This window comes from Myotis brandtii, unplaced genomic scaffold (assembly GCF_000412655.1).
Source record: "Myotis brandtii unplaced genomic scaffold, ASM41265v1 scaffold62, whole genome shotgun sequence".
NCBI classification, from domain to species: domain Eukaryota; kingdom Metazoa; phylum Chordata; class Mammalia; order Chiroptera; family Vespertilionidae; genus Myotis; species Myotis brandtii.
The window spans coordinates 910,010-936,731 of record NW_005370366.1 but is presented as its reverse complement, the minus strand read 5'-3'; the positions used below and the strand labels follow the sequence as shown (position 1 = coordinate 936,731).

Sequence of the window (26,722 nt, the reverse complement as noted above, 5' to 3'; positions counted from 1 at the left end):
ATTTATGGATAATAAAAAACATTATAAACTGATGAACAAAAATAGATACACAGGCAGAGAAGTATCAAACAGACTGTCAAACTACAGCTGGAAGGCTGGGGAGGGATGGCGGGGGGGGGGGGGGTAAGAGATCAACCGAAGGACTTGTATGCATGCATATAAGCATAACCATTGGACGCAAGACACTGGGAGGAGGGTGAGGGCATGTGCCGGGGGAGTAGGGGAGGCTGGGGGAAGGTCAATTGGAAAAAAAAGGAGACATATGTACTACTATTTATAAGACTTTAAACAATAAAAATTAATTAATTAATTAATTAAAAAAAGATGGGTTAAAAATTAAAGGCATGTGAGGAAACAAGCCCCAAGAAAGACAATCAAAGTGACAAACAAGAGAATGAATACCTTAAAGAGTCTTTCAGATACAAGTGTTTAAAATGTTCAAAGAGATAAATGGAGGCATAGAAATCCCAAGGCAAGAGAGCAATACAGAAGGAAAAATAGAACTTATAAAACAAAAAATGTAGTCATTAGAGTAAAAATTCAAGTGATCGGTTAACATAATAAATTAGACTCAGTGTAAGAGAGAAACAGCAATTGGAAGGATGTCTAAAGCACAAAGTAGCAAAGAAAAAGGGAAGGAAGCTATCAAATGGAAGTTAAACTGAGGAGGCTAAAGGGTAAGTTTCAATATACACTGAGTGGCCAGATTATTATGACCGGCCAGATTATTATGACCACCCCAGCAGTACTTCGTTGGGCCACCTTTTGCCTTCAATACTGCAGCGATTCTTCTTGGCATTGATTCCACGAGATGTTGAAGGTGATGCGAGGAATCTGACACCAGGCCTGATGAATAGCACCGTCCAGTTCTGTGAGATTTGATGGTTGTGAAACCAGCTGCCTGATGGCTCTTTTAACTTCATCCCACAGATGCTCAATTGGATTGAGATCTGGTGATTGTGGGGGCAACGTAAGCAAGGTAAAGTCTCCCTCATGTTCTTGAAATCACTCCTGCACAATATGAGCATGGCGCACTGTCTTGTTGGAAGAAGCCATCTCCATTGGGATACGCCATCAACATGATAGGAGGAACTTGATCAGCAACATCAAGGTGGTCATAATAATCTGGCCACTCAGTGTATATCTTACAGGAATTTCAGGAGAAAAAAAATTGAGGAATTAGGGGAAAGTAATATTATTAAAGAGATAATGTCAGTATTTTCCAGACTTAGATGAGTCCTCAGTTTAAAAAATCATCCCAAATTATAAACATAATACATGAAAACAAACATACTATAGAGAAATGAAGAATGTCAAAGATAAAGATAAAAACTTATAGGCTACCAAAAAGAAGAGATTTTCTATAAAGAAAAGCTAATCAGACCAATAGCCCTCTGCTCATCAGCAAGATACCAGATCACATGGAATAATTTCTTTAAAATACTGAAGAAAGACATATGTTGATTTGGTCACCTATATCGTGTTAAATTATCATTCAAGAATGAGTGAAAGCCCAGCTGGTGTGGCTTAGTGGTTGAGTGTCGACCCATGCACCAAGAGGTCACTGGTTCAATTCCTGGTCAGGGCAAGTGCCCTGGTCTCAGGCTCTATCCCCATGGGGGTCATCCAGAACTAGTGATTACTTAACACAGAATAAACCATCTCTGAAAGAACTGCTAAAGGCAGTACTTTAACCAGAAAACTAAACCCAGAAGGAATGAGTGAACTGTAAGAAGCAATGGCAAACACAAAGAAAATGGTAAAGACATTACTAAATTTTAATAAGTACAGACTATAAAAATTTTAATAGCTTTTGTGGCATAGAAATAGGGTCAAACAAAAATACAACATAAACTCTCTTAATAAGCCTCCACTTAACCAAATTACTAATGGGTAAACGTAAGCTTTCGATTCTTTTCATAAGACTAGAGGCCTGGTGCACAAAATTCGTACACTGGGGGGGGGGGGGCCCCCTCAGCCTGGATTGCAAGAGGGCGCAGGCCAGGCCGAGGGACCCCAGTGGTGCACGATCGGGGCCGGGGAGGGATGTGGGAGGTTGGCCAGCAGGCGAGGGACCGCGGGAGGGCTCCAGGGCGTGTCCAGCCAGTCTCGCTCAGTCCTGATTGGCCAGACCCCAGCAGCAAGCTAACCTACCTGTTGGAGCATCTGCCCCCTGGTGGTCAGTGCACATCATAGTGAGTGGCTGAGTGGCCTTAGCATATCATTAGCATATTACACTTTGATTGGTTGAATGACCGACCAGATGACCAGACACTTAGCATATTAAGCTTTGTATTATATAGGATACTGCTGATGGCCTACTGAAGGATTTCAGTCAGGAAGTCTTAAAAGACAGTCTCCCTTATTATGGTCCACTGGGAAGTGATTTCTGAGTATGATGGAAGGTAGTGGTCCAATTTCTCTCCTTTTTAAAAAAATAAGCTACTCTTTAATATAGTCTTGTTTTTTCTTATAAGTTGAGTTCTAAGCTTACTATGAATGAGTTGCATTTTGTTACACCTGTTTATGCCAGAGGTACTTGTTAATTTAATAACAAGTCAGTGAAATTAGTAAAGAGAATATTTCTGAAAATAATGTCTAAAACTCTGGAAAGACTTCATAAAGACAAGTTACTTTAAAAGATTTGCCAATAAATTTGGTATAGATCAGACAAGTATAAATAATTATTCAAAGAAATCATAAAACTAGAATTTTTTATTTTATATTTTCATGAAAACCAGTGTTTTCAGTTTGCTGGGACAAATATGAGAAAACTACATGAAATTTCCTTTAAGTTCTTGTACTCTTTAAAAAAAATTTGAATGGTAGCTGATGTATTCCGAGTGTAGTTTATATAAGATAATGTAGAACTCTAATCAATAGGCTGAGGCTAAATTTAAAAAGGGTGCTATTGGCTCTATATCAAAAAATTGGTGAATGAATGTATATTTATATGCTTTAAGTTAAAATGTTAAAAACAAACTGACAAATACTAAATATAACAAGGAAGAGTAAAAAAGAAAGAAAATTTTATCTTTCTCTCGTATGAAATCATGCTGAACATGAATGAAATGCATGGTGGTACTTAACAGAACTGGATGTCACCAACTGAAAAGATGCAGAAGGCTATTAGAATATGTATGTGGTGCATCATTTTTGTACAAAGATCATCTGGAAAGAGTATAGCTGAGAAGTAACTTGATTTTCACACTTACCATTTTTTTCCAATTGCTGGTTTACGAGGCTAGCAGTGGTGCTATTACTGGACACTGGTTCTGTTTCTACAGCTTCCTCACTGGCATGATTAATAGGGAAATTATAAGGTAAAAAAAAGTTAATATTAAACCTCTGGGAAAATTTAATCTTACAATAAATCATCAAGCCTGGAGGAATATTCACTCCTATTTTATGACTCAGTTGGTTGGGGTGTCATTGTGTACACCAAAAGGTAGCAGTGCAGGTTTGATTCCTGGTCAGGGCACATACCCAGGTTGTGAGTTTGAGGCAACTGATTGATGTTTCTCTCTCTTTAAAAGAATTATTTTTTATTTATTTTTATTTATTTATTTTGTTAATCCTCACCAGAGGATATTTTTTCCATTGCTTTTTCAGAAAGAGTAGAAGGAAGGTAAGGAAAGAGAGAAAGACATATAGATTGGTTGCCTCCTGCATGCACCCAGACTGGGTACAGGGAGCGAGCCCACAACCCAGGTAGGTGCCTTTGACTAGGAATCGGAATAGAATCTGGGACCCCTTAGTGTGGAGGCTGATGCTTGAACCACTGAACAACACCGGCCAGGGCTAAAAGAATTGTGTGTTTAAAAAAAAAAAAAATGTATAGCCCAGCCCGGCTGGTATGGCTGAGGTTGAGCATCGACCTATGAACCAGGAGGTAATGATTCGATTCTCAGGGCACATGCCAGGGTTATGGGCTCTATCCCCAGTAGGGGGTGTGCAAGAGGCAGTTGATCCATGATTTTTTCTCATCATTGATGCTTCTCTATTCCTCTCCCTTCCTCTCTAAAATAAAAATACATAAAAAAAAAAAAAAAAGTATAGCCCAGTGGTGTAGATCAGTGGTTGAGGCATCGACCTATGAACCAGGAGGTCACAGCTCGATTCCTGGTCAGGGACACATGCCAGGCTTATGGCTCAATCCCGTGTGTGTGTGTGTGTGTGTGTGTGTGTGTGTGTGTGTGTAGGAGGCAGCTGATCACTGACTCTCTCTCATCAATGATATTGCTGTCCCTTCTGTTCCCTTCCTCTCTCTGAAATCAAGAAGAAAAAAAAAGTGGAAACATGGCTCAAAAAAGCTTAAGAACCATTTTGTATTGAGAGTTTTGACTTAGAAGTAGATTAAGAATCTCTGACTTAAAGGAAAGCCATAATAAGTTCAACTCATTATATAAATCAGCGGCTCTCAACCTGTGGGTCTCGACCCCTTTGGGGGTCGAACGACCCTTTCACAGAGGTCGCCTAAGACCATTGGAAAACACATATATAATTACATATTGTTTTTGTGATTAATCACTATGCTTTAATTATGTTCAATTTGTAACAATGAAAATACATCCTGCATATCAGATATTTACATTACGATTCATAACAGTAGCAAAATTACAGTTATGAAGTAGCAACAAAAATAATTTTATGGTTGGGGGTCACCACAAAATGAGGAACTGTATTAAAGGGTCGACCCTTTCACAGGGGTCGCCTAAGACCATCGGAAAACACATATATAATTACATATTGTTTTTGTGATTAATCACTATGCTTTAATTATGTTCAATTTGTAACAATGAAAATACATCCTGCATATCAGATATTTACATTACGATTCATAAAACAGTAGCAAAATTAGTTATGAAGTAGCAACGAAAATAATTTTATGGTTGGGGGTCACCACAACATGAGGAACTGTATTAAAGGGTCGCGGCATTAGGAAGGTTGAGAACCACTGATATAAATTAATCTGTTTCTGGGCAATTTTGTCCCAGTTATAGGTCTATTCTCTGACAGTTTTATACTGTTTTACTTACTGTAGCTTTACTTACACACACATACTTTTTTGTTAATCCTCATTCAAGGATATTTTTTCCATAGATTTTTTAGAGCGGGAGAGAGGGAGGGAGGAAGGAAAAAACATCGATGTGAAAGACACTCATGGGTTGCCTTCCGTACACGCCCCAACCCAGCCAGGGATGGAACCTGCAACCCAGGTAATTGAACCTGAGATCCTTTGGGTCTAACCACTGAACACACCAGCCAGGGCAATCCTTTAATTTTATTCTTCTTTCTCTATCTTACCAAACACCTTTTTTTTTCAGGCCAGTGTGACTCCTTTTATAGCATCTAACCTGAAAAAATCTACAGCTCACACTTTACTTAGAGTTGGTGATTCAGGGAAGTTTGAAATAAGAAGTATCTGAAAACCTCAGTCTGAAACATCATACTTCTAGGAAAAAAATCAATAAATACAAAAGATATAGGAAGTTAGATAAGCTGTACCTTTTAAGAAAGCTGCTTACCTTTTATTCTTCACATTTTTAAGTCCCATTGTGTAATCTTCATTCAAACACACAGTATATTCAGAGATACCGAAGTGCTCTAATTTAGGAGTCACACACTCAAAATCATCCATATTTAGTGCACATTTAGGAGTTTTTAGTACTTCAACTGGTGACTGTTTGGAAGATGGAGTTAACATGTTTGGCTCTTTCTTATGATTGTTTACTGCCTGTGGAGGGTTTGGTGGAATTTGCGATATCAGGTACCGCTCAAGTCCAAAATCTGAAAGTTGTGGACTACATGGAATCTTCTCAGAAACAGAGCTGCTTGGAACAACAGGATTAGACATATCATCCTTTACATCAGGCTTTTGAAGGTTTTCATCTCTAGTGGACTCTGGTTTAGAGTCAATGGCTTCTTGCTCACCCTCTGGGAGAAAAGGTCATATTGTATTTAAACATCAAATCAGGAAATCTCAAGTACTAAAACCACATAAAACAGTTTCATTTGAAATGTCCTTAATCAGTAAAAGTCCTGATTCTGTCCTCAGTCTCTAAGGTTTTATTCTAATTGTACCTTTAGTAAATTTCTGATATGCACCTCTTGTCCACCCATATCCCATTTTGATGACATATTAGAGAAAGGAAGTAAACTAAAGTATTAAAAGATGAAAAATCAATACCTACAAATATAAGTCCAATTTCCTTCCCCAGTTAATGTAATTTACCAGTTCTTAATATATTGTGAAACTATTTTATCATTTAATGACAGTAATTACAGTGTGGAATTAACTACAATCTAGATTCAACATAAAGTATAAAAATATTAATTTAAATATTTAACTTACAGATGCATAAAAAGGAAAGACTGTTATATAAAAATAAATTTTTATCCTGTCAGCCTGAAACACAAGAATCAAAAGCCTAGTGAGAGCCTAGCCGAGGTGGCTCAATGGTTGAGCATCGACCAGGAACCAGGAGGTCACGGTTCCATTACTGGTCAGGGCATATGCCCGGGTTGTGGGCTCTATCCCCAGTGAGGCACATGCAGGAGGCAGCCGATCATTGATTCTCTCTCATCATTGGTGTTTCTATCTCTCTCTCCCTCTCTGAAAGCAATAAAAAAATTTATTTATTTTTAAAAAGCCTAGAGAAATAACAGGACAGCATTAGAAAGATATGCCATTCCTCAACCTTTAATAGGGTTACGTCTAGCTCTACACCTTAACGTTTAACCACTACACTTTAGATTAAATAACTGACTAACAACTATACTTTTCCCTATAGTCCTTTGTCATTTCCTGGGTACACTACTGATGAATGAATTTCGTGTGGAACTAAAGTTGGAGTTAAAAGATCCAGGATGGCACCTTCAGTGCCAAGTGCTTTTTTTAAAATATATTTTTATTGATTTTTTACAGAGAGGAAGGGAGAGGGATAGAGAGTTAGAAACATCGATGAGAGAGAAACATAGATCAGCTGCCTCCTGCACACTCCCTACTGGGTATGTGCCTGCAACCAAGGTACATGCCCTTGACCAGAATCGAACCTGGGACCCTTGAGTCTGCAGGCCGACGCTCTATCCACTGAGCCAAACCGGTTAGGGCCCAAGTCCTTTCTTGTTGTTAATCCTCACCCGAGCATATTTTTCCATTGATTTTTAGAGAAAGAGTGGAAGGGAGGTGGGGGAGGGGGAGGGGGAGGGGAGAGAGAGAGAGAGAGAGAGAGAAACATTGATGTGAAAGAGACACATCCTTGGTTGCCTCGACATGATCGAGCCTGCAACTGAGGTACATGCCCTTGGCCAAAATTGAACCTGGGACCCTTAAGTCCGCAGACTGATACTCTATCCACTGAGCCAAACTGGCTAGGGCCCAAGTCCTTTTGTTTCTGTTCACTCCATCTTTTTTTTTTTTTTTTAATATATTTTTATTGATTTCAGAGAGGAAGGGAGAGGGAGAGAGAGAAACATCAATGATGAAAGAGAATCATCAATTGGCTGCCTCCTGCACACCCCACACCAGGGATCAAGCCTGCAACCTGGGCATTTGCCCCAACCGGGAATCAAACCATGGCCTCCTGGTTCATAGGTCAACGCTCAACCACTGAGCCACGCCTGACGGGCTTTTTACTTCATCTTTTAAAGGAAGGTCTATAGTTCAAATAGGATCTATGAGATACTGGTGGAAATCCTTATCAGAATCGCCTGGATCCAAAGGAAGAGGAAAGGGATAAATTTAGGCTATACATTTAGTTGATCAGCTAAGAGATGCAACAGACGAGGGAGTAGAGGTGCACACTTGTTTTTGAAGATATAATTTTCATTGTTTTGATCAGCAACTGGAAATTAACCAGGATAGGGTACTATTTCTGTACATAAACCAGGACACATTAAATCTGCAGGGTGCATCATCTAAAAAAAAGTTATAATAAACTTTGATTTCATGGCTTTTGGCCGTGGAAGAGCTAGCTGCTGATTCACCGAGTTCTGTTTTGACATTATGCTTTTCTATTAATTCTGAAAAATGTTACGACTACCAAAAACCTCTTGTTGTGCTTATCACAAGGCTGTCAGTGATGAGATTAATAAAATAAAATCATCACCATGATCATCCCCATTTCACAAGTGAGGGAAAAGCAATTTGAAAAATTGTCTAGTCACACATGTAGTAGTGTGTGTAGATGGTGGAGTCAGTATTTGAATCCATAGCTTGTACACACCAAAGTCAATTGAATTGTTTCTTTTACACCTTGTGGACTGTTTAATATACCTTTCACAAAAATCTTCAGTACATATTTGTTGAACTTAATTAATGCTTTATTTATGTACAAAGATCACTCTCATAATGGAAATGAGGACACTGAAGCTCAAATTGGTCAAACAAAGGTATGGACACAACAATAACAACAGTTAACACCTCGAAATTAACATGCCAGATACTGTTCTAAGTAAACTTTATCTTATTTAATCCTAATACAATCTGAGAGGTAGAGACTATTAAACATCTCCATTTTGTGAATGAGAAACCGAGATAAGAGGTTGAGGAACTGGTCAAAGACAATGCATCTGGTTAAGTGGTGGAATCAGAGATTTGAACTCAGGCAGTTTGGCTCTGAATTTAAAACCACTATGCTATACTACTCTTTATTAGAATTTTAAAACTGAAAAGGTCTTTGTCATTTTATATAGGCAAAAATCTCTCATTCTACAGAAGAGGAACTTGAGATTAAAAAAAAGGGGGGGGGGGGGGGACATGCCCGAAGGTCAGTCTCATTTATTAGCAGAGCTGACTAGAAACCAACTATGCTGAAGTAAATCAACATATCTGTTCTTTCATCTAACATTGTGTTAGTTCTTATCTAGCATTTAGAAAGGACAACACACAGTGGTTATTGAATAAATGATAAAATGATGGTCACATAATGGCAGAGCAAGAACTAGAAACCACGGCAAAGCCAAAATAGTCTTACTGAATCATGCTGCCCTTTCTCTTTGATACTAAACAAACCCTATAAAATACAAGTTATCCATACCTGAATTTTTCTTGGCCCGTGGATTATATCCATACTTCTGGAAAAGCTCTCTTATTTTTATAATATCCACTGAGGTTTTTTTCATCAGTACTTTTGTTGCCTTTATGAAACCAATGCTTTCTTGACTTTCCAAACTTGCTTTATCAAGAAGAATATTGACATTACCCTTTTAGGAGGAAAGAAAGTACATTATAGTTTCTCTAACTTTTTACTAAGTTTATTTATATTTTTAAAATGATAAATATTATAGGAGTGATACCTTTAGAGTCCGAACTTCTGAATTAAGGTCATGTAAAATTCTCACTGCATAACCTTCAAAGTCTTCAACATGAGTATTGAAAAGAAAAAGGAGGGGAAAATAGAAAATATAATTCAGTTTATTTTTAGAATTACAAAATTCTTGTAGATATTGATTTGTAATTTATATCCTGCTAATCACAAAGAAAAGTGTTAGGCCTTTCTTTAAAATTGTTATTAAACTACTAGAGGCCTGGTGCACGAAATTCATGCACGGGTAGGGTCCTTAGGCCTGGCCAGCGATCACGGCTGATCTGTGGAGTGACCGGCAGGGCAATCGGGGGGGGCCCCCCCGCTGGCACCTGCCTTGGAGGCGAATAGCAGGGCAATTGGGGGGGCGGTGCCGGCCCGCTCACCGGCCAGCCCCGCCCCCTGATCGCCCCACTGCCACCAGTCGCCTCCCTCTACGGGGTGACGGGGGGCCCCCCCACTAGCACCCACCTTGGCTGGCCTAGGGCCTGCGGGCTGGGGGTAGCTCCTGCATTGAGCATCTGCCCCCTGGTGGTCAGTGCATGTCATAGCGACCGGTAGTTCCGCCATTAGGTCGATTTGCATATTAGGCTTTTATTATATAGGATAACATACACATAGAAAAGTACAGAAATCCTAAGTATACAGCTTGATGAACTTTCAAAGTAAACACCTACATAATCAACACTCAGATCAGGAAGGGAGGGGGGGGGACAAGAGGTGAGAACATGGTCCTACTGAGCAATTTTTTCCTATATGGCAAGCACTTTTTGATTCATATTTTACAAATCTTCTTTACTGATAACACTTATATTTTCTTCTAAAAGCTTTATTGCTTTCCTTTGCATTCAGAAATAAAATCCATCTGGAATTGATTTTTCTGTATGGAATGAGATAAGGATGAAGACCCATGTTTTTTCCCCTGAGTATACAATTGACCTGGCACCATTTACTGAAAAAACATCCTTTACCCACTGTACTGTCACCTTTCTTATTAATCAGATGGTCCTATCTATAAAATAAAGGCAGTTTTTTAAAAAGAATTATGTTTCTTGCCCTAGCTGATTTGGCTCAGTGGATAGAGTGTCAGTCAGCCCATGGACTGAAGGGTCCAGGGATGGATTTGGGTCAAGGGCACGAACCTGGGTTGAAGGCTCGATCCCTGATCCTGGTTGGAGTGTGAGCAGGGAGCACCAATCAATGCTGTCTCTCTCACATTGATGTTTCTCTCTCTGTGTCTCTCCCACTCCCTTCCACTCTCTCTAAAAATCAATGGAAAAATATCTCCAGGTGAGGCTTAACAACAACAGCAAAAAAGGAATTGTATTTCTTTTTCCTAAAACATGTCTCCTTTGAAGATCTCCTTCTACCTGTTAAAAGTCAACCAATTTTCTGCTGGACCCATGTGGCTCAGTGGTTGATCGTTGACCCATGAACCAAGAGCCACTGGTTGGATTCCCAATTCCTGGTCAGGGCATGTGCCCAGGTTTCTGGCTAGATCCCCAGTAGGGAGCGTGCAGGAGGCAGCCGATCATGTTTCTATCTCTAGCCTTCTCCTTTCTTCTCTCTCTAAAATCAATAAAAACACATTAAAAAAAAAAGTCAACCAGTTTTCATTAGGGAAATGCAACTCTACACCACAATGATTTTCTACTTTATACACACTAGGATGTCTACAATAAAAAAGACAGGTAATAACAAATGTTGATGAGGATGTGAATAAATTGCAACCCCCATTCATTGCTGGTGGAACTATACAAATGGCACATCTACTTTGGGAAACAATTCACTTTGTTTTACCCAAGAGTATACCCAAGAGAACTGAAAACATTATATTCAAATGAAAACTTGCACATGAATGTAAAATAAATTGCTGATACACACTGACATGGATGCTAAGTGAAACAAGTCAGCCACAAAAGATCACATATGTATGATTCCATTTATATAAAATGTCCAGAATAGGCATATCTATAAAGAAAGAAGGTAGATTAGTGTTTGCATAAGACTAGTGTGGTAGATGGAGGTGGGATTGTGAGCTGCTAACAATCACATGGGTTCCTTTTGGGGATGATGAAAACCTAAACTTATTGTGATGACAGTTGTACAACTGTGAATATACTAAAAGACCACTGAATTGTATCCTTTAAATGCCCAATTTTGTGGTATTTTAATTACATCTCAATAAAAATGTTTAAAAGTCAACCAATTTAATGACATCACCGTGATAATAAAAGGTAAAACTTTTTTGTGACCATTTTCTCTAATGTTCACTATTCTTATATTTCCTGTAATATATATGGGCCTGGATTAAAAAAATTATTCCAACTTTTTCTTGTAAAACCAAAAGAAAAGGCAGAATTTGTGTACACAGTAATATGTTGGTAAGAAGGTAAATTTGCAAAAGCTTTGTGGAAAGCAATTCAGCTACATATCAAGAACTTTTAAAATATATGTATATACTTTTAAATAACTTTTAAAAACTATTTTTATTGATTTCAGAGAGGAAAGGAGAGGGAGAGATAGAAACATCAATGATGAGAATCACTGATCAGCTGCCTTCCACACACACCCCCACTGGGGATCCAGCCTGCAATCTGGGCATGTGCCCTGACCTGGAACCGAACAGTGATCTCTTGGTTCATAGTTTGAAGCTCAACCACTGAACACCACCTGCCCTGCAATATCAAGAATTTTAAAACGCAGCTGGCCCAGGCTGGGTAAATTGGTTGGTTAGAGCGTCCTCCCCATATGCCAAGATAGTGGTGCAATACAGTCAGGGCATATACAAGAATCAACCAATGAATGCATTAATTAGTGGAACAACAAATCATGTTTCTCTCCCTTCCTCTCTCTAAAATCAATCAATAACTTTAAAAAATAATTTAAAAAATAATTTTAAAATGCTAGTATACTTTCCTGTCTTATAGCATTATTTCAACTATGTAAACAAAATCCAAGAAAAATAAAGGAATTCTAAAAATAAGAACGATAGAAAAGCTACTAAAACATTGAGTGGTGTCCTCTGATGGTGCAGTTACAGGATATATTTATTTCTTCTATTTTTCTATATCTCAAAATTTTGCGATGCACACATACAGATAGTTTTTACAGTCACAAGAATAAACATTTTTAAATGGCTGGATAACCTTTAACAAAATAATTGAAGTAAAAGGACTCTACAGGATGCAATATTTTAAGGCACATTAAAATTATGACATTTATTAAGTCTGAACTACTCTTTCAATTTTAAAAAATCCCTAATACAAAGGTCAGTGAAGAATTTTACTTTACTTACCAAAAAAAAAAAAAAAAAAAAAAAAAAAAAGAGCAGTACTGAGTCCTGGTGTTTGTGTTGGCCACACTGTTTGCTGGGAAAAATAGACGTTTACTGCAACTGTGGACCATCACTATACATGCGGAGGGCAATGCTGAACAGCTGCACTGTAAAGGGAGCTAATTTTGTTCCATTTGTGTGTTAGTGATAAGTACAGATTCTGTACGACTAGCAAGCACACCAAGTGTAACTCAGGTGCGCAGGCTGAGCTCAATGTGTCAACTTAGGTTTGACTCGCACCACGTGTTTCTCCAGGCTACACAGCAACAGCGCTGCTTTTCTTCTCGGGAGGGCGCGGGGGTCAGCCCACCCCCGGGGCGGAGGAGCGAATCAGGGAGGGCGGCCCCAGTGACCTCCCGTGGCTGCCCTCTCCGCGCCGTCCGCATTCGTACCCAGCGGCTCCCTCCCACGGCGGATAACGGCCCACCCGAGGAGTGTGCCCGTTTCGACGCCACCCACCCGCCGCTCTCACCGCCATCTTCCCTCTCCAGCGCCCGCTGCAGCCGCGCCGTTTCGCTGTCCAAGGTGACCGCCAGAGACCGCAGCTTCGCACAGAAGCTCCGGATCGGGTCCATGGTGAGCACCCAGCGCCGCGGGCCCCGCCACTCGCTTGAATCCCCGGCGCCGGAAGTTTCGTTGGTCCCGCGGCTGGCGCACTAGTCCTCTCTCGCGGGAGCCGAAGTCTCGCGGGAGCCATCTCCCGCGGAGGAGGCCCACGCCGGGCGGAGCCAACGCACTACGGGCGGTGCGTCAGTCGGCGTGCGAAGGGACTCGGGCTCGCGAGGCGGTGGACTGGTGAGTGCCCTGGCTTTCGTGGCCACTCGGGGATCTTGGGTGGGCGAGGACTTCTCCGGAGACGCTGGTTGCCCCGGCGCCGGGCGCGTGGCCAATCCGTTCCCGGTCTCTGTTCGCAACAGGCGCCATGTTCCTGACCGCGGTCGTGCTCCGCAATCGCATCCCTGGCCGGCAGTGGATCGGAAAGCATCGGCGGCCGCGCTCCGTGTCCTTCCAGGCGAAGCAGAACACTATCCGCCGCCTGGAGACGGAGGCGGAGAACCACTACTGGCTGAGCGCTCCCTTTCTTAGCGCCGCGCAAGAGTTCGGGCACGCCGCGGCCCGCAGGGCGGCCGCCTTCCAGGCCATCAAGGCGGCCCAGGAGGCCAAGTTCCCGCCGCACCGGCGGCTCGTCGACCAGCTCAACCACCTCAACGTCACCAAGAAGTGGTCCTAACGACCGCGCCCTGGAACCAGGAGCGTTAGAGACTGTGACCGCCAGGAAACTCGGCTTGGCGCGGTAAACAATACACCGTACAGATGACATACTGTAGTGTAGTATACCTGAAACCTGTATAATTTTATTAACCAATGTCACCCAATAAGTTCAATTTTAAAAAATGACCTTTGGACCAGAGTCGTGAGCAGAGCGTTCAGAACATCAGGTCTTCAAGCTCCAGCTTCTCTCTCGTGTTTCTGTTTCTTCACCCGGGTTATAGTGATGTAAGATGCATTTTGGGGGAACCTGTGATGAAACTGCAAACTAATGGTTTGAAGTCTGTATGTGTGACATCCAGTGGGTTGCCTAAACGTAAATGAAAACAAGCTTTGTCAGTCAAATATATTCCTAAAAATGTCTTTTTTTTCTTCTACCAACAGTGGACATTAAAATGAAGTAAAACGGTTTTTACCAGAACTGTTGCATGAAGGTGTGTTTTAAAAAACTTTATCAGAAAAAAAACTTTATCGGGATAAAATTAACATATTATACAGTTAATCAGCTGTGGATCTTTTCTTTCAAATAACCTTTTTCTGGATAAAAACAGTCAAGCACTTTTACATGTGTCACCCGATACAGTAATTCTATTGAGGCAGGTTAGTAAGAAACTAGGAAAATTCCCAGGTAAGTGGAATGGAGAAACAGACAAATGGCTGAACAAACTTGAAACTGCTGAGCAGAGATTCTGTCTTCCCTAACCAAAGATAACTAATGAAAAGGAAAATGGGGGGCAGGGGGCAGGGGCAGGAGCAGGAGGGGAGTTTGCAACCTAGTTCAGTATCTGGTTAAAACTGTAGTCTTACTTCCCCACTCTGACTGACTTGGGCGGAGCTGCAGAGCCTAACCCCAGGGCCCCACCACAGCTGACTTGGGCAGAGCTGGGGAGCAGGCCCCCACCTGGAGCTGCGGGGACCCTCAGGGGCCCGTCACAGGAGGAGATGCATAGGTCAGAGCCTCCCCACAAGTTGGGTTCAGGCTTTGGATCCGGAATTCCCCTGGACTAGCAGATCTTCGAAATAAAGGGTAAACTTTCCTCCCTCAGAGTGCCGGCTGATCACTCTCCGGTGCATTCTGCCACAACACTAAGAGCAGGTGGTTTAAATCACCTTAGGGAGATAACAACAAAACACAATTAGAATCAGACTAATCCAAGATAGAAGTGAAACTAATCAGAAAATGACCCCAAACTTCCTTATACTCTGAATACATCAGTTACCAAAGGACACACTCAGAAGTCTAGTAAATATTGTTGAGATACTGCCTTGGAGCCTCCCCTAAAATTCTCACCCATAGAAATAGATAAAACCCTCAGGACAAAGACCTCCTGGTGTGTGCTCTTCTTTGAGCATGCCTGTGTCCCCTTTCTTCAGGCATATACTTTGCACCTTCTGTCCTAGGGTTCCGGATGAGTCCCAGGGGAACCATGGGCAGCAGCAGCAGCAGCAGCAGCAACTGTCACAGACTTATCCCCGGGTCCTGCCTCCAGGGGGCCCTTCCTTTGCCTCTCTGGCCCAAGCTTTAATAAACTTACCTGGACTCTGTCTTGAAAATTTTCCTGCATGAGTCAAGAATCTGGAGGTTGCCTGACACGTGAAAGGTTCAGGACAGCATGGAAGGAGTCCCCCAACACTATCGTTTGGGACAGTTTTACCTGTGAGAAAACATTTAAGGAACTCCAAAATTACCCTCCCAGTAATAACAGTGACTTGGATTTGGATTGCTGTATAATCCAGAAATCTTAACTATGTGTTTAATAAGAAATTTTCAAAATGCACAGAAGAGAAATATTTCACTGCCTTCTGTCCCCCCCCTGCCCCCCCCCCCACACACACACACACAAACTAAACATGAGTCCACACAGGTACACAACATGGACCATGGACTTTTAAAACCCTCAGTGGGATCATACTATGTATATAGATTTCTGCAATTTTTTTCACTTAATGTTTTTATTGTTAATCCTCACCCAATAATATTTTTTCCATTGATTTTTAGAGAGAGGAAGGGAAGGGGAGAGAGAATCATCAATGTGAGAGATAAATCCATTGATGGGAGCCAGGGAGCCTGCAACCAAGGACATGCCCTTGATAAGAATTGAACCCTCAACCCTTCAGTCTGAGGGACCAACACTATAACCACTGAGCCAAATCAGCTAGGGCTCACTTAATGTCTAAGATCTTCCCCATGGAGTTATTTCAATTTTATGAATATAAAAATATAGAATCTTGCCCTAACCGGTTTAGCTCAGTGGATAGAGCGTCAGCCTGGGGACTGAAGGGTCACAGGTTCAATTCCGGTCAAGGGTATGTACCTTGGTTGCGGGCACATCCCCAGTAGGAGGTGTGCAGGAGGCAGCTGATTGATGTTTCTCTCATCGATGTTTCTAACTATTTCCTCTCCCTTCCTCTCTGTAAAAAATCAATAAAATATATTTTAAATATTGTATCAACACAGTAACAATTTAGCCAATTTCCTTTTTTGTTGTTAATCCTCACCCAAGGATATTTTTTTCCATTGCTTTTCAGAGAGTGGAGGGAGGGAGGGAGGGGGAGAGAGAGAAAAACTGATGTGAGGGAGAGAGATCGATTGGTTATCTCCCACACATGTTCCTACTGGGGGTGGGGAGTGAACCCCCAACTGAGGTACGTACTCTTGACCAGGAATCAAACCCGAGACCCTTTTGTGTGCAGGCCGAAGCTCCAACCATTGCACACACTGGCCAAGGTGCCAATGTTCATCAATATTTACTGTTTTTTAAAAAGCCTCTCAAATACTAGCCTCACTTGTAGGTAAGATTTTTTTTCTTTCTACGTGGGGAAGAACCCAGTTCTGTGTTTCTCTCCAGTGTGTCTCCTTTACTACACACGAAACACTTTACTTAAGGTCACCAAATATGGAGGGTTTTTTCCCCCCACCAAGCAATTCTTTGCAACACCAGCTGCAAAGAATTTAATTCTGACACTATCTACCTGGACATAGACTTACTCCCACAAAACTGTTCCCCACCCTGCTTCAGTTGCCCCTTGCAAGTAATAGGTCCCCAAGTTACCCACAACTGCTGTTCATCTTGGCTACAAATAAAAGGTTTCCATAACCCCTCCTCAGTTTGGATCAATTTGCTCGAGCAGCTCAGAACTCAGGGAAACACGCCAGCAGTTCATTAAAGGATATGATAAAGGACAGAGATGATCAGCCAGATGAAGAGATGCATAGGGTGAGGTCTGGGCGGGTCCCAAGCACAGATTTAGTCCCCATTGAGTTAGGGTGCCAGCCTGCAAGTTCTCCAAACCTCCTATGATTGGGATTTTATGGAATCTTCCTCACATGGGTAAGTGACTCCATTTCCAGCCCTTCTTCCCTCTCTGGAGTAGGAGGGATAGGTCTGGAAGTTCCAAGCTTTTTCTAATCTTTCTGATGACCAGTCTCCATCCAGGAGCCCACTCAGTCACCTCATTGGAACAAAATAAGCTTCTAGTGCTCTTACTTAGAAAATTACAAGGGTTTTAGGAGCTGTGCCAGGAACTGGGGTCAGGGACCAATACATATATTTTCTATTATCTCACACACGAGAAGCCTGGTGCATGAAATTCGTGCACAGTGTGTGTGTGTGTGTGTGTGTCCCTCAGCCCAGCCTGCACCCTCTCCAATCTGGGACCCCTCTCACAATCCAGGACTGCTGGCTCCCAACCACTCACCTGCCTACCTGATTGCCCCTAACCGCTTCTGCCTGCTGGCCTGATCACCCCCTAAACACCCCTGCCAGCCTGATCAACGCCTAACTGCTCCCCTGCCAGCCTGGTCGCCCCCAACTGCCCTCCCCTGCAGGCCTGATCACCCCCAACTGCCCTCCCCTGCTGGCCATCTTGTGTCCACATGGGGGCGGCCATCTTGTGTGTTGGAGTGATGGTCATTTTGCATATTACCTCTTTATTATATAGGATTATACACATCTCTATATGAATTTTTAAAAGTGGGGTTGTCAGTAGAGAGATTATGTGGTGAAACTTGGACACATATTGTCATATTCTTTTTTTTCACAGTTAAGCCATTTTATACTCCCCATCAGAAATAATTCTTTGCTCATATCCTCGGCAACACTGATGATTGCTTATCTTAGGCAAAATAATGAAGCTGAGCATCTTTATCCATGCTGTAACCAATCAATCCTATTTTTTTATTTTTATTAATCCTCACCCGAGGATATTTTTTTCCATTGACGTTTAAAGAGTGTGGAGGGGATGGATGGAGGGGAGAGAGAAAAACATCGACATGAGAAAGAATATCAATTTGTTGTCTCCTGCACAGACCCCAACCCAGGCTGGGATGAAACCTGCAATCCAGGTATACTAGTATGCCCTTGACCAGGAATTGAACCCAAACCCTTCGATACGTGGGCCAATGCTCTAACCACTGAGCAACCCACCAGGGCCTCACATCTGTTTTTATGATCACCAGCAGTATGTCTGCCTAGGAATACCTTTCCTATCCCATTATAAAAGTCTTTACCCATCTTTTCCTGTAGTACCTTCCCGCTTTCATTTTCTGATAAAGTCCATGAGCCATCTGGAATGTGTTGCCAGAGGCAAACAGAAGCATCTTTACCTTTCCCCAAATGTATAGCACATTAATCCAGCATCATGTCAAATAATTTTTCCCCCCACTGATCTATAGACCATTTAAGGGACCATTTTTCTTTTTTTACAAGTAATATATGCACATGGTATGAAAATGAAATAGCATAAAGGGGCACACAGTGAACTGTAATCTATTACCCCTCATTTTCCTCTGGAGGCAATCCAATTAATAGTTCAGTGTCTCCTTTCAGATATTTTGCATATGCAAACAGAACTGTAACAAATATCCTTATAATTATTGTTCATAATGCATAAGTAAATCAATAAAACTCCTAAAAGTAGAACCTGATAGGTCAAAGAATATGGGCATTTGAAAACCTGATATTATCAAGTTGTTCTCCAAAGATATTGCACCATAAATTTATACTTCCACTAAAATATGTGATAGTTCAGTATTCTTCGAGATTGAGATAATTTTATTGGCTCTGGTGTCCTCTGCAACGTAGGCAGCACAACAGTTAACAAATCTAATGGACATTAAATTAACCACTTCAATTATTTTCTGAACGTCAGTGTTCATTTTGTGGGTAATAAGTTATAAAGAAAAAGTCCTCAAGAATTTATAATCTAGGCAGCTCTTTGACCCACCTGCTCCAAATTTCTCTTTGAGTGTACTTTCTCTTTGCTTGCTCAAATAAATTTTCTCTAGTGAAAAAAAATTTATAATCTAGTGAGTTGGGTTGCAAGTATTTAAAACCAATATATGGCTAAATGAAATTAGTACTAGATAGGCAGCCAGAAATGTTAGTCTGTGTGGAGGCCATGGAGAGTTATGGAAGAATGCTGCTGGAGTTCGAAAGCCTGGATAAAAAGAATTACATTGCGTGGGGAAAGGTGGGAAAGAGCCATTCTTGGTGGAAAAACAAGATGCCCTGAATTAAGGAGTAAAACCTCTGTACCAGACGGAAGGCACTGAAGCATTAAAGACCATGACAGTAATATAGGGTTGTTAACCCCACCTACAAAAAGCTGTTACACAGAAGGAACTACATGTTAGTTCTCATCCCTCTAGTCTGGGGGCAAGTAAAACAAGTACAAGAGGCCAACATCACTCAATTTTCCCAGAGTGGTTCCAAAAAGCTAGCTTATAAGAAAGGAGAAAAGTAAGGCCAAAGTGATATCATTAGTTCTATTCTTTAAAGAGTCAAAATTTGGCCATCTAGTTGTTAATCCTTCCTACTCCAAACAGGGCTGAATTAGCATACCTCTTCCCAAAGGTTGCTTCATATCTACTGGCCTTGTTAGGGGCAGAAATAGAATATTAGGGACTAGCTACAATTATAAAAAAATATTATTAATGCTCTGCTAACTGTGATTGTTCTGTTCTAATTAGAGAAAGTGCATTCTAACCTGGCTGAGACTTATATGCCTGGGGACATGGGAGCTAACATCAGAATGCAGTCCATCCTCCTTTCCCGAGAACTGCCTATCATTATGGAAAGATTTACAACCTTGTGGCTGAAACAATCTAGTCCTGGAGGCATCTGCCCTTCGCAATCCCCAGCCCCTATTGCCTGTAATCTCAGAGGTGCCCAAAGGCACCCACCCTCTGCAACCCCCACACAGCCCACATTACCAGTAACCTGTAATTATACTGTGCCTACTTTCCTATGCCTATAATTCTTACTTTCTCACATAATCTTTGTCCTTCTACCCAATATAAGCAGCTGGCTTATGGGGAGAGGCAGAGCAGATTTTTGTGGATGACCTGTTCTCCCATATTGCCAGCATTAATGGAATAAATATTCATATATGATTCTGATGGGGAAAATGAGACATTTTAGGGGGGCTAGCAATCTGAATCTGTGCCAGTAACCTAATGCACATTCTTGTTAGCCTATAGTCTAATCCAGTGATGGCGAACCTATGACACGCGTGTCAGAGGTGACACGTGAACTCATTTTTTTTGGTTGATTTTTCTTTGTTAAATGGCATTTAAATATATAAAATAAATATCAAAAATATAAGTCTTTGTTTTACTATGGTTGCAAATATCAAAAAATTTCTATATGTGACATGGCACCAGAGTTAAGTTAGGGTTTTTCAAAATGCTGACACGCCGAGCTCAAAAGGTTCGCCATCACTGGTCTAGTCACTGCCCCTTCTTTAATTATCTGGTCCTGCAAGACCTGTTTACCTAAAGTACTATTCCCATTTTAGAGGCCATAAACCATGAACAATACACAACCCCCAGATGGAGTTATCAGTGCTGGCGCCAGGCCAGGCCTTGAGATGTGGTCTCACTGCCCCCATCCCAGCACATGGGGCTTTTTGCAAAGCCTGCGAAAGGTCCAGAAGTATGATCCATATTTGGGGGACAAAGAAACCAAAGGGTATAAAGGGAAAGCTTCCTCCATATTGGTTTGCTCAGGATTTGGAGAGAAACAGCCTCCCCGGAGGCCTGTACTAGTACATGAGAAACATCTGAAAATAAATGGGTTTTTCCTGTGCCTCTCGTACTCATGCGTATTTTTCGGTCGCCTGGTAAATTCTTTAACAATTCAACCCTATCTCTGCTTAATTGGCTCAAGTAGTGACCAGACCCCTTGGTTGTCCGGTTACAGCTTCTGCCAGTTCCTGGGAATCAGCTCTGTCTCAGATCCTTCTTGCTTCATTCAGCAGCCTCAACTTATTAACCTGTCCCGTTGGAGGGGAATTGGAACACATATGCCACAAAAGAATTCTACATAAAATAAAATTTATTATTCAGCATTTTGAAAACCACAATTCAACAACTTCTAGTGTTTCGCAAGTACTTATGATCCAAAAGTTACTTCTGAATTGAAAATTATGTTCAGTAAAAACTAAGTTAAAAACTTTTTGAATAAAGCAATCTATACCTCTGGCTTAGGTAAACTATAATATTGTTACATTCAAATATTAAATGTCTTAGATGTAGTTACTCCAAATTATTAGCCAAATTTCTTTCTCTAACTAAACAATATTTGACCAGATTTATGACCAAAATAATAGTTATTCTTTCATTTGGCAAATACCACTTTATAACAACAACAAACTGTTCAAACACAGAACTTTATTTTTATATAAAAAAGTAAGTTATGATTTTTGAAAAAAGTTTAAAATGTTCAGCCTTCATGTTAATGTAGTTAGGCTATCCAAAAGACAAAGCAAAAAATTAACATTAAGTCATGGTCCAGGGTTATATTTATGAAAAACAAATACAAGACTTATGGGAGGGACTCGGTAAGTAAAGACAACCAAAATAAACTGTATTTCAAATCTGTTTAAATAAAAACATTAAAGATCACTTTAAAATAATGTCCATCTTTTCTTTTAAATGGGCATCACTCATCTGCAATCATGTACAAATACAATAAACTTGACTAATAGCTTTCTCAAGCTTTTAATATAAATACAAATCCTTGCTTCCTTATGTAAACCAACAAAATAATACAAAGTGAACTTGTTAGAAAAATATGGACCTTTCTGAATCTATATTGCATTTTAAATTTAAATTGTAAAACATAGTTCTAATTATATGAAACCCCTGTTGACTTATTATTACCGGTATCTTACATATTATTATTACATCTGATCTTTATTTTGGCTGAAATGCAAAAATATACTTAATTTCGTAGTAACAGATTAAAAGTATTTTCCATTGATAACAATGCTATTCCTAGAACAAAACATAAGCTATGCAAATCCCTTAATATACACCAAGCCCTTAATATACATTTATTGCTTTAAAGTTTACTGAATGGAAATCTGACATGTCTGATAATCTTGAATTTAAACACTCTGTAAACAAAGTAAAAATCTGTATTCTATTGGAAATAAAATTCAAATAAACATTGCCTATCTGATTTAAACTAATCTTAGTCAAATTAACTTATGACACATTGAATCAGAACCATTAAATATGTAAAAATATTTTAAAAATCAGCCATATGTAAAGATGAAACTAAACTCTGTAAACGTGTCCCTGATTAATAACTACTCTGCTGCAGCTACTCTTTGGTTTGGCAAAGTGATACTGGTCAGATACCTCAGGGACTGAATGTAAGTTTGTACCAGGTAAAATCAAGTCTCCTGTGTACTTTTTTTTTTTAATGGCAATGGCAATACCTGAAATTCAACTTAATATCCTTAAATGTCATCACATTTGTTCAAGTGTTTGAAGGACCAGAGACAGTACTAATAAATTTTCACAGGGCTTCATTTTGACCTTTCTCCCCAAAGAGTGACAGCACTAACCAATACCAGTTGAAATACCAAAGAGGCAGCTGGTCCCTGATTCCCACACTATACCAGTAGGCCCTTACTGAAGAGTAGTGAATGTGTATGAATAAACTCAGCCAAATATTATTCAGAATGTGGTAAAATGTTGGCCATTAATTAAACCAAAGGTAATTAAAAGGCTTTCATTGAAAATTTCTGAAAAGGTGTTTACTACACTATTAAAGATGATATTGAATAACAGAACTTAAAAGATTACACCACCACAAAAGTGCCTGAATACACTAAGGGGGTAAATTGTTTCCTCACTTGTTAATCAGGTGCATGCAATCCTGATCTAGATGTAGAAATACTCATGAACAGTGCCAGATCATTTCTGAAAGTATTAAGTTTAAAACATTGACTATTTCTTTATCATATGGAAACTGCCAAAATAATGATTTTGGTTGGTAACTGGTATCACTCATTTAACTCTCATACTTAAAAGTTTTTTAGAATAAAGATTATCAAGACTACAGAGGTGAAAAAAAGTGGAAGAATCCATATTATATTTTTAAAGCTACCATATTCCTTCAGTTCAAAGTGGAAACTTCCTTTTAAAATTCAATATTACTATTTAGTCAATGGAATTAGGCAAATCCTATAAATTGTAAACCTGGAATAGTTTATTATAAAACTTATGTGGAAAAAAATAAAATGTATATGACATTAGGAAAGTATAGAGCTATCCCTAGTATACTGTTTGATGTATAGAAGGTACTCCAGAAGTATTTGTTGGATGAATGAAAAGTAAGGTGATTTTGCAAAATCAGAAATCAAAGAATGTTAGAGGTCATCCAGTCCAAGTCATTGGTATCACCCCGTCCTCTCAATCCTATGTTACAGATAAGAAAACTATAATCCTAGATAATTATAGATTCTGGTTAACATTTAGCTCTGCTGGCGTGGCTCAGTGATGGAGCGTCAACCTATGAACTAGGAGGTCACAGTTTGATTTTCGTTCAGGGCACATGCCCGGGTTGTGGGCTCCATCCCCAGTGTGGGGTGCAGGAGGCAGCCAACCAATAATTCTCTCTCATCACTGATGTTTCTATCTCTTTCTCCCTCTAAAATCAATAAAAATATATTTTAAAAAAACATTTATCTCTATCCACTACTGGAAGCAATCAATTATTTTGGTTTGTGTGTGTATATTTGACTGACTAGTATAAATAAGGATTGACATTTTTACATTGTTTCTCCTTTGTAAGATATTGAATTTTTATTTATAATTAACTAGAGGTGGAGGGGTCCCTCAACGTGGCCTGTGCCCGCTGGCAATCCGGGACCCCTCGGGGGATGTCGGACTGCTGGTTTTGGGCTGAACCCGTCAGTCTGACATCCCCTGAGGGATGTAGTAGTGCGCAAAGCGGCCTGGGAGGAGCCCGATCTGGGCCAGGGACCACGCTGCTCCCACTCATCCTGGCCCCACTGCACCTGCCGTGAGCCTGGCGTCTGATGCCTGTCAGTCAGGTGAGCGGCACTCCCGCTGTGAGAGCACACTGACCACCAGGGGGCAGCTCCTGCACTGAGTGTCTGCCCCCTGGTGGTCAGTGTGAGTCGTAGCGACTGGTCACTTAGGGTTTTATATATATTGTATAGATGCAACATTTCTTGTCCCTTAGACTGGATTTCAAAAGGAAAAGAGGGTATGTGTCTAGGTAGAAAGATGTTGCTGTTCAGTCAGATTTAGTATTTTGGATTTATGAGTGGAATCCATCTTTCAGAGACTGGAAGTTTTAAATGACTACTCAGGTTGCCTGACTGGTGTGGCTCAGTGGTTGAGTGTCAACCTATGAATCAGGAGGTCACAGTTTGATTCCTGGTCAGGGCCTGGGTTGTGGGGCCTGCCTTTGTCCAATATTTCTGAGTGCCTTTGTGTTCTCCTGTATGTATACTAATAAAATTTTTTTAAAGTAATTATAAATCAGAGAGAAACAAAAATCTTTTTTATACTGCCAAGTTTCCTTTAAGCCTTGGGCACAACACTATACAACATTGTTGTATTAATGCTTAGAACTAAACCTTCAATGAATTATACAAATGTGCTCCATATTGTAAATCATTATATTTAGATATCTTAATCCTTCTGAGTGTTACTGTATAGCCAACAATAAAAAATCTTTATTAAAAATGTTGAAAAGTATAAAACAGTATTTATAAATGATCAAACACCCAATTTTTAGAAAGCAGTCATTTCCTTTTCCCTACATAGTACAAGCAACAGTAATTTGGATATTATTATTCAGTTTCAGCCACCATACTGTCCTAGATGTTCTTTACTTAAGAGAATTTGTTAGCTTCTGTTTCTGGAGTGAAAATTCATATAGACACCAAGAAACAACTCTGATAATGTAACTCAGGTATCAAAAAAAAATACATATGCCATGTTAACATGTGATCCGACATATTATAGCATTTCATAACAATAAGTGTTATTTGCAAAGTAAAATCAAGTCACTTTTGCAGCTTTAAGTCAATGCTGGACTTAAGATTAAGGCATCTTCCTGCTCTGCAGTAGCGCTTCTGTGGATCCAGGAATCTGTACGAAGGCTTCCTTTTTTGAAAAAATATATCTTCTGTTATACTTCAATTATTTCATCCCACTGATAATTTTCTTGCAAATAATACTGAAAATATCAGTCCATGTTTTTATAAACCTATAAAACCAGAAACAATTGAGTTATTGGTTAAAACTTGATTTTATATTTCTGAAAACAAGATTTATTAAATGGTTCTGTGGGCTAAGATATAAAGCTACTAATATAACAAGATAAGAAATAAATATTTTAATATTACTAAACTGTAATAATAATGATTTTTGTAAGCAGTAAATAAGGGATATCACTGACTTTCTTCCTCTGAAGCATCAAGAAAGCATTTTAAAAGAGAAAGATTCTCAGGGTTTTCCCTTACTGTTAACTTGGACATAATCTGAAGAGTCATCTTATCCACACCTTTCTAAGGCTGTTGAAAGGATGTAGGGAAGACTCACAGCAACAGTTCTAGGAACTTTAGCTGGGGATTCTCAACCATCACAGGCAGCAGCCACTATTCTGCCTATATTAAGAAGAAATAAAGCTAGGACTGAGGCCCAACTGCTGTACCACAGTTCTCAGTGGCACTGACAGGTGCTCCTGCTGTTCATCTTCCGAGTCCAGCCTGCTCCACCTGACATGAGCCTGGCCAGAGTGCCTGTGTTCTGATTCTGCCTGGGTCTCATGCTCTAGGTCCTTGGTACAGAACTGAATGCTCACGACAAATGCCTGCAAGGAAGCAAAGGCTTCCTTAAGACTGCAGATGACAACCCTTAAAAAAAAAAAAAAATGAGCTCATGACAACAGGAACTATGGTAATGAATGTGTGTTGTCTGAAGCTGCTAGGTTTGTGGGCATTCATTATAGGCAGTAGGTAACTAAAACACTTTAAGTTTGTTAAAAATTGAACACCTTCACAAGATGCTACCTAGCACGGAGCTCAGCTACTGAATGATTGCAGACAGCTGCATCCTTAACTTTAGCATCAGGAAAGACTTCACTACATCCCTGCAGTTCAACTTAAGGTTAGCAATTATCCTCACTGCTCAGACTGCAGATCCACCTGGACTGTCTTCTGTGGCTCCTGTCTCTGGACACACAGTAAAGAATAGCTTATCCATGTACTTGCCTATAGAGTAAGCTGCTCTTTTACAAAATAAATAACATTTTTTCAGACTTTAGTGTTAGTCACTCTTCTCTGGATCGAATTTCTTCAATAGTAGGCAAGTCACATTTTTTGTCTATTGTCACTGTAACAAGGTTATTTATCCCTATAAGCACATCTACACTAATAAAAGAGAAACATGGTAATTAGCGTACGACCGCTACCCTTCCCATTGGCTAATCAGCATATCCTAATGCAAATTAACTGTCAGCCAAGATGGCAGCCGGTA

General features: G+C 40.2%; 3 protein-coding genes across 9 annotated transcripts in view; 1 reads left to right on the top strand and 2 right to left on the bottom strand.

Annotated features, from left to right (window-relative positions):
- The window catches only part of SKA3 (spindle and kinetochore associated complex subunit 3), a 36,446-nt gene extending 23,136 nt beyond the window's left edge, over nucleotides 1–13,310 (bottom strand). For both annotated transcript variants that reach the window (XM_014528131.1, XM_005880030.2), the window contains exons 1-5: nucleotides 13,118–13,310; nucleotides 9,301–9,362; nucleotides 9,042–9,207; nucleotides 5,529–5,937; nucleotides 3,216–3,295 (exon numbers count right to left, since the gene is read on the bottom strand). In XM_014528131.1, coding sequence (XP_014383617.1) covers nucleotides 3,216–3,295; nucleotides 5,529–5,937; nucleotides 9,042–9,207; nucleotides 9,301–9,362; nucleotides 13,118–13,220 — 820 coding nt within the window. In that variant the 5' untranslated portion in view covers nucleotides 13,221–13,310. The remainder of the gene's footprint in view (nucleotides 1–3,215; nucleotides 3,296–5,528; nucleotides 5,938–9,041; nucleotides 9,208–9,300; nucleotides 9,363–13,117) is intronic.
- Nucleotides 13,311–13,335: 25 nt separating this feature from the next.
- On the top strand, nucleotides 13,336–14,019 carry MRPL57 (mitochondrial ribosomal protein L57). The gene is made up of 2 exons (XM_005879990.2): nucleotides 13,336–13,440; nucleotides 13,563–14,019. Exon 2 carries the CDS (start codon nucleotides 13,568–13,570, stop codon nucleotides 13,874–13,876), a length of 309 nt encoding a protein of 102 aa, XP_005880052.1. The 5' UTR covers nucleotides 13,336–13,440; nucleotides 13,563–13,567; the 3' UTR covers nucleotides 13,877–14,019.
- The window catches only part of ZDHHC20 (zinc finger, DHHC-type containing 20), an 84,986-nt gene continuing 72,244 nt past the window's right edge, over nucleotides 13,981–26,722 (bottom strand). For 3 of the 6 annotated variants that reach the window (XM_014528137.1, XM_014528138.1, XM_014528132.1), the window contains one exon: nucleotides 13,981–14,224. In XM_014528137.1, the coding sequence (XP_014383623.1) occupies nucleotides 14,133–14,224 (92 nt within the window). In that variant the 3' untranslated portion in view covers nucleotides 13,981–14,132. Of the gene's footprint in view, nucleotides 14,225–24,727; nucleotides 25,452–26,722 lie in introns of those variants that run through there. The other 3 variants (XM_014528135.1, XM_014528134.1, XM_014528133.1) reach the window with 1 other exon arrangement.

Coding starts and splice junctions, on each gene's coding strand:
- MRPL57 (XM_005879990.2), top strand. CDS start 13,568: ATGTTCCTGACCGCGGTCGTGCTCCGCAATCGCATCCCTGGCCGGCAG.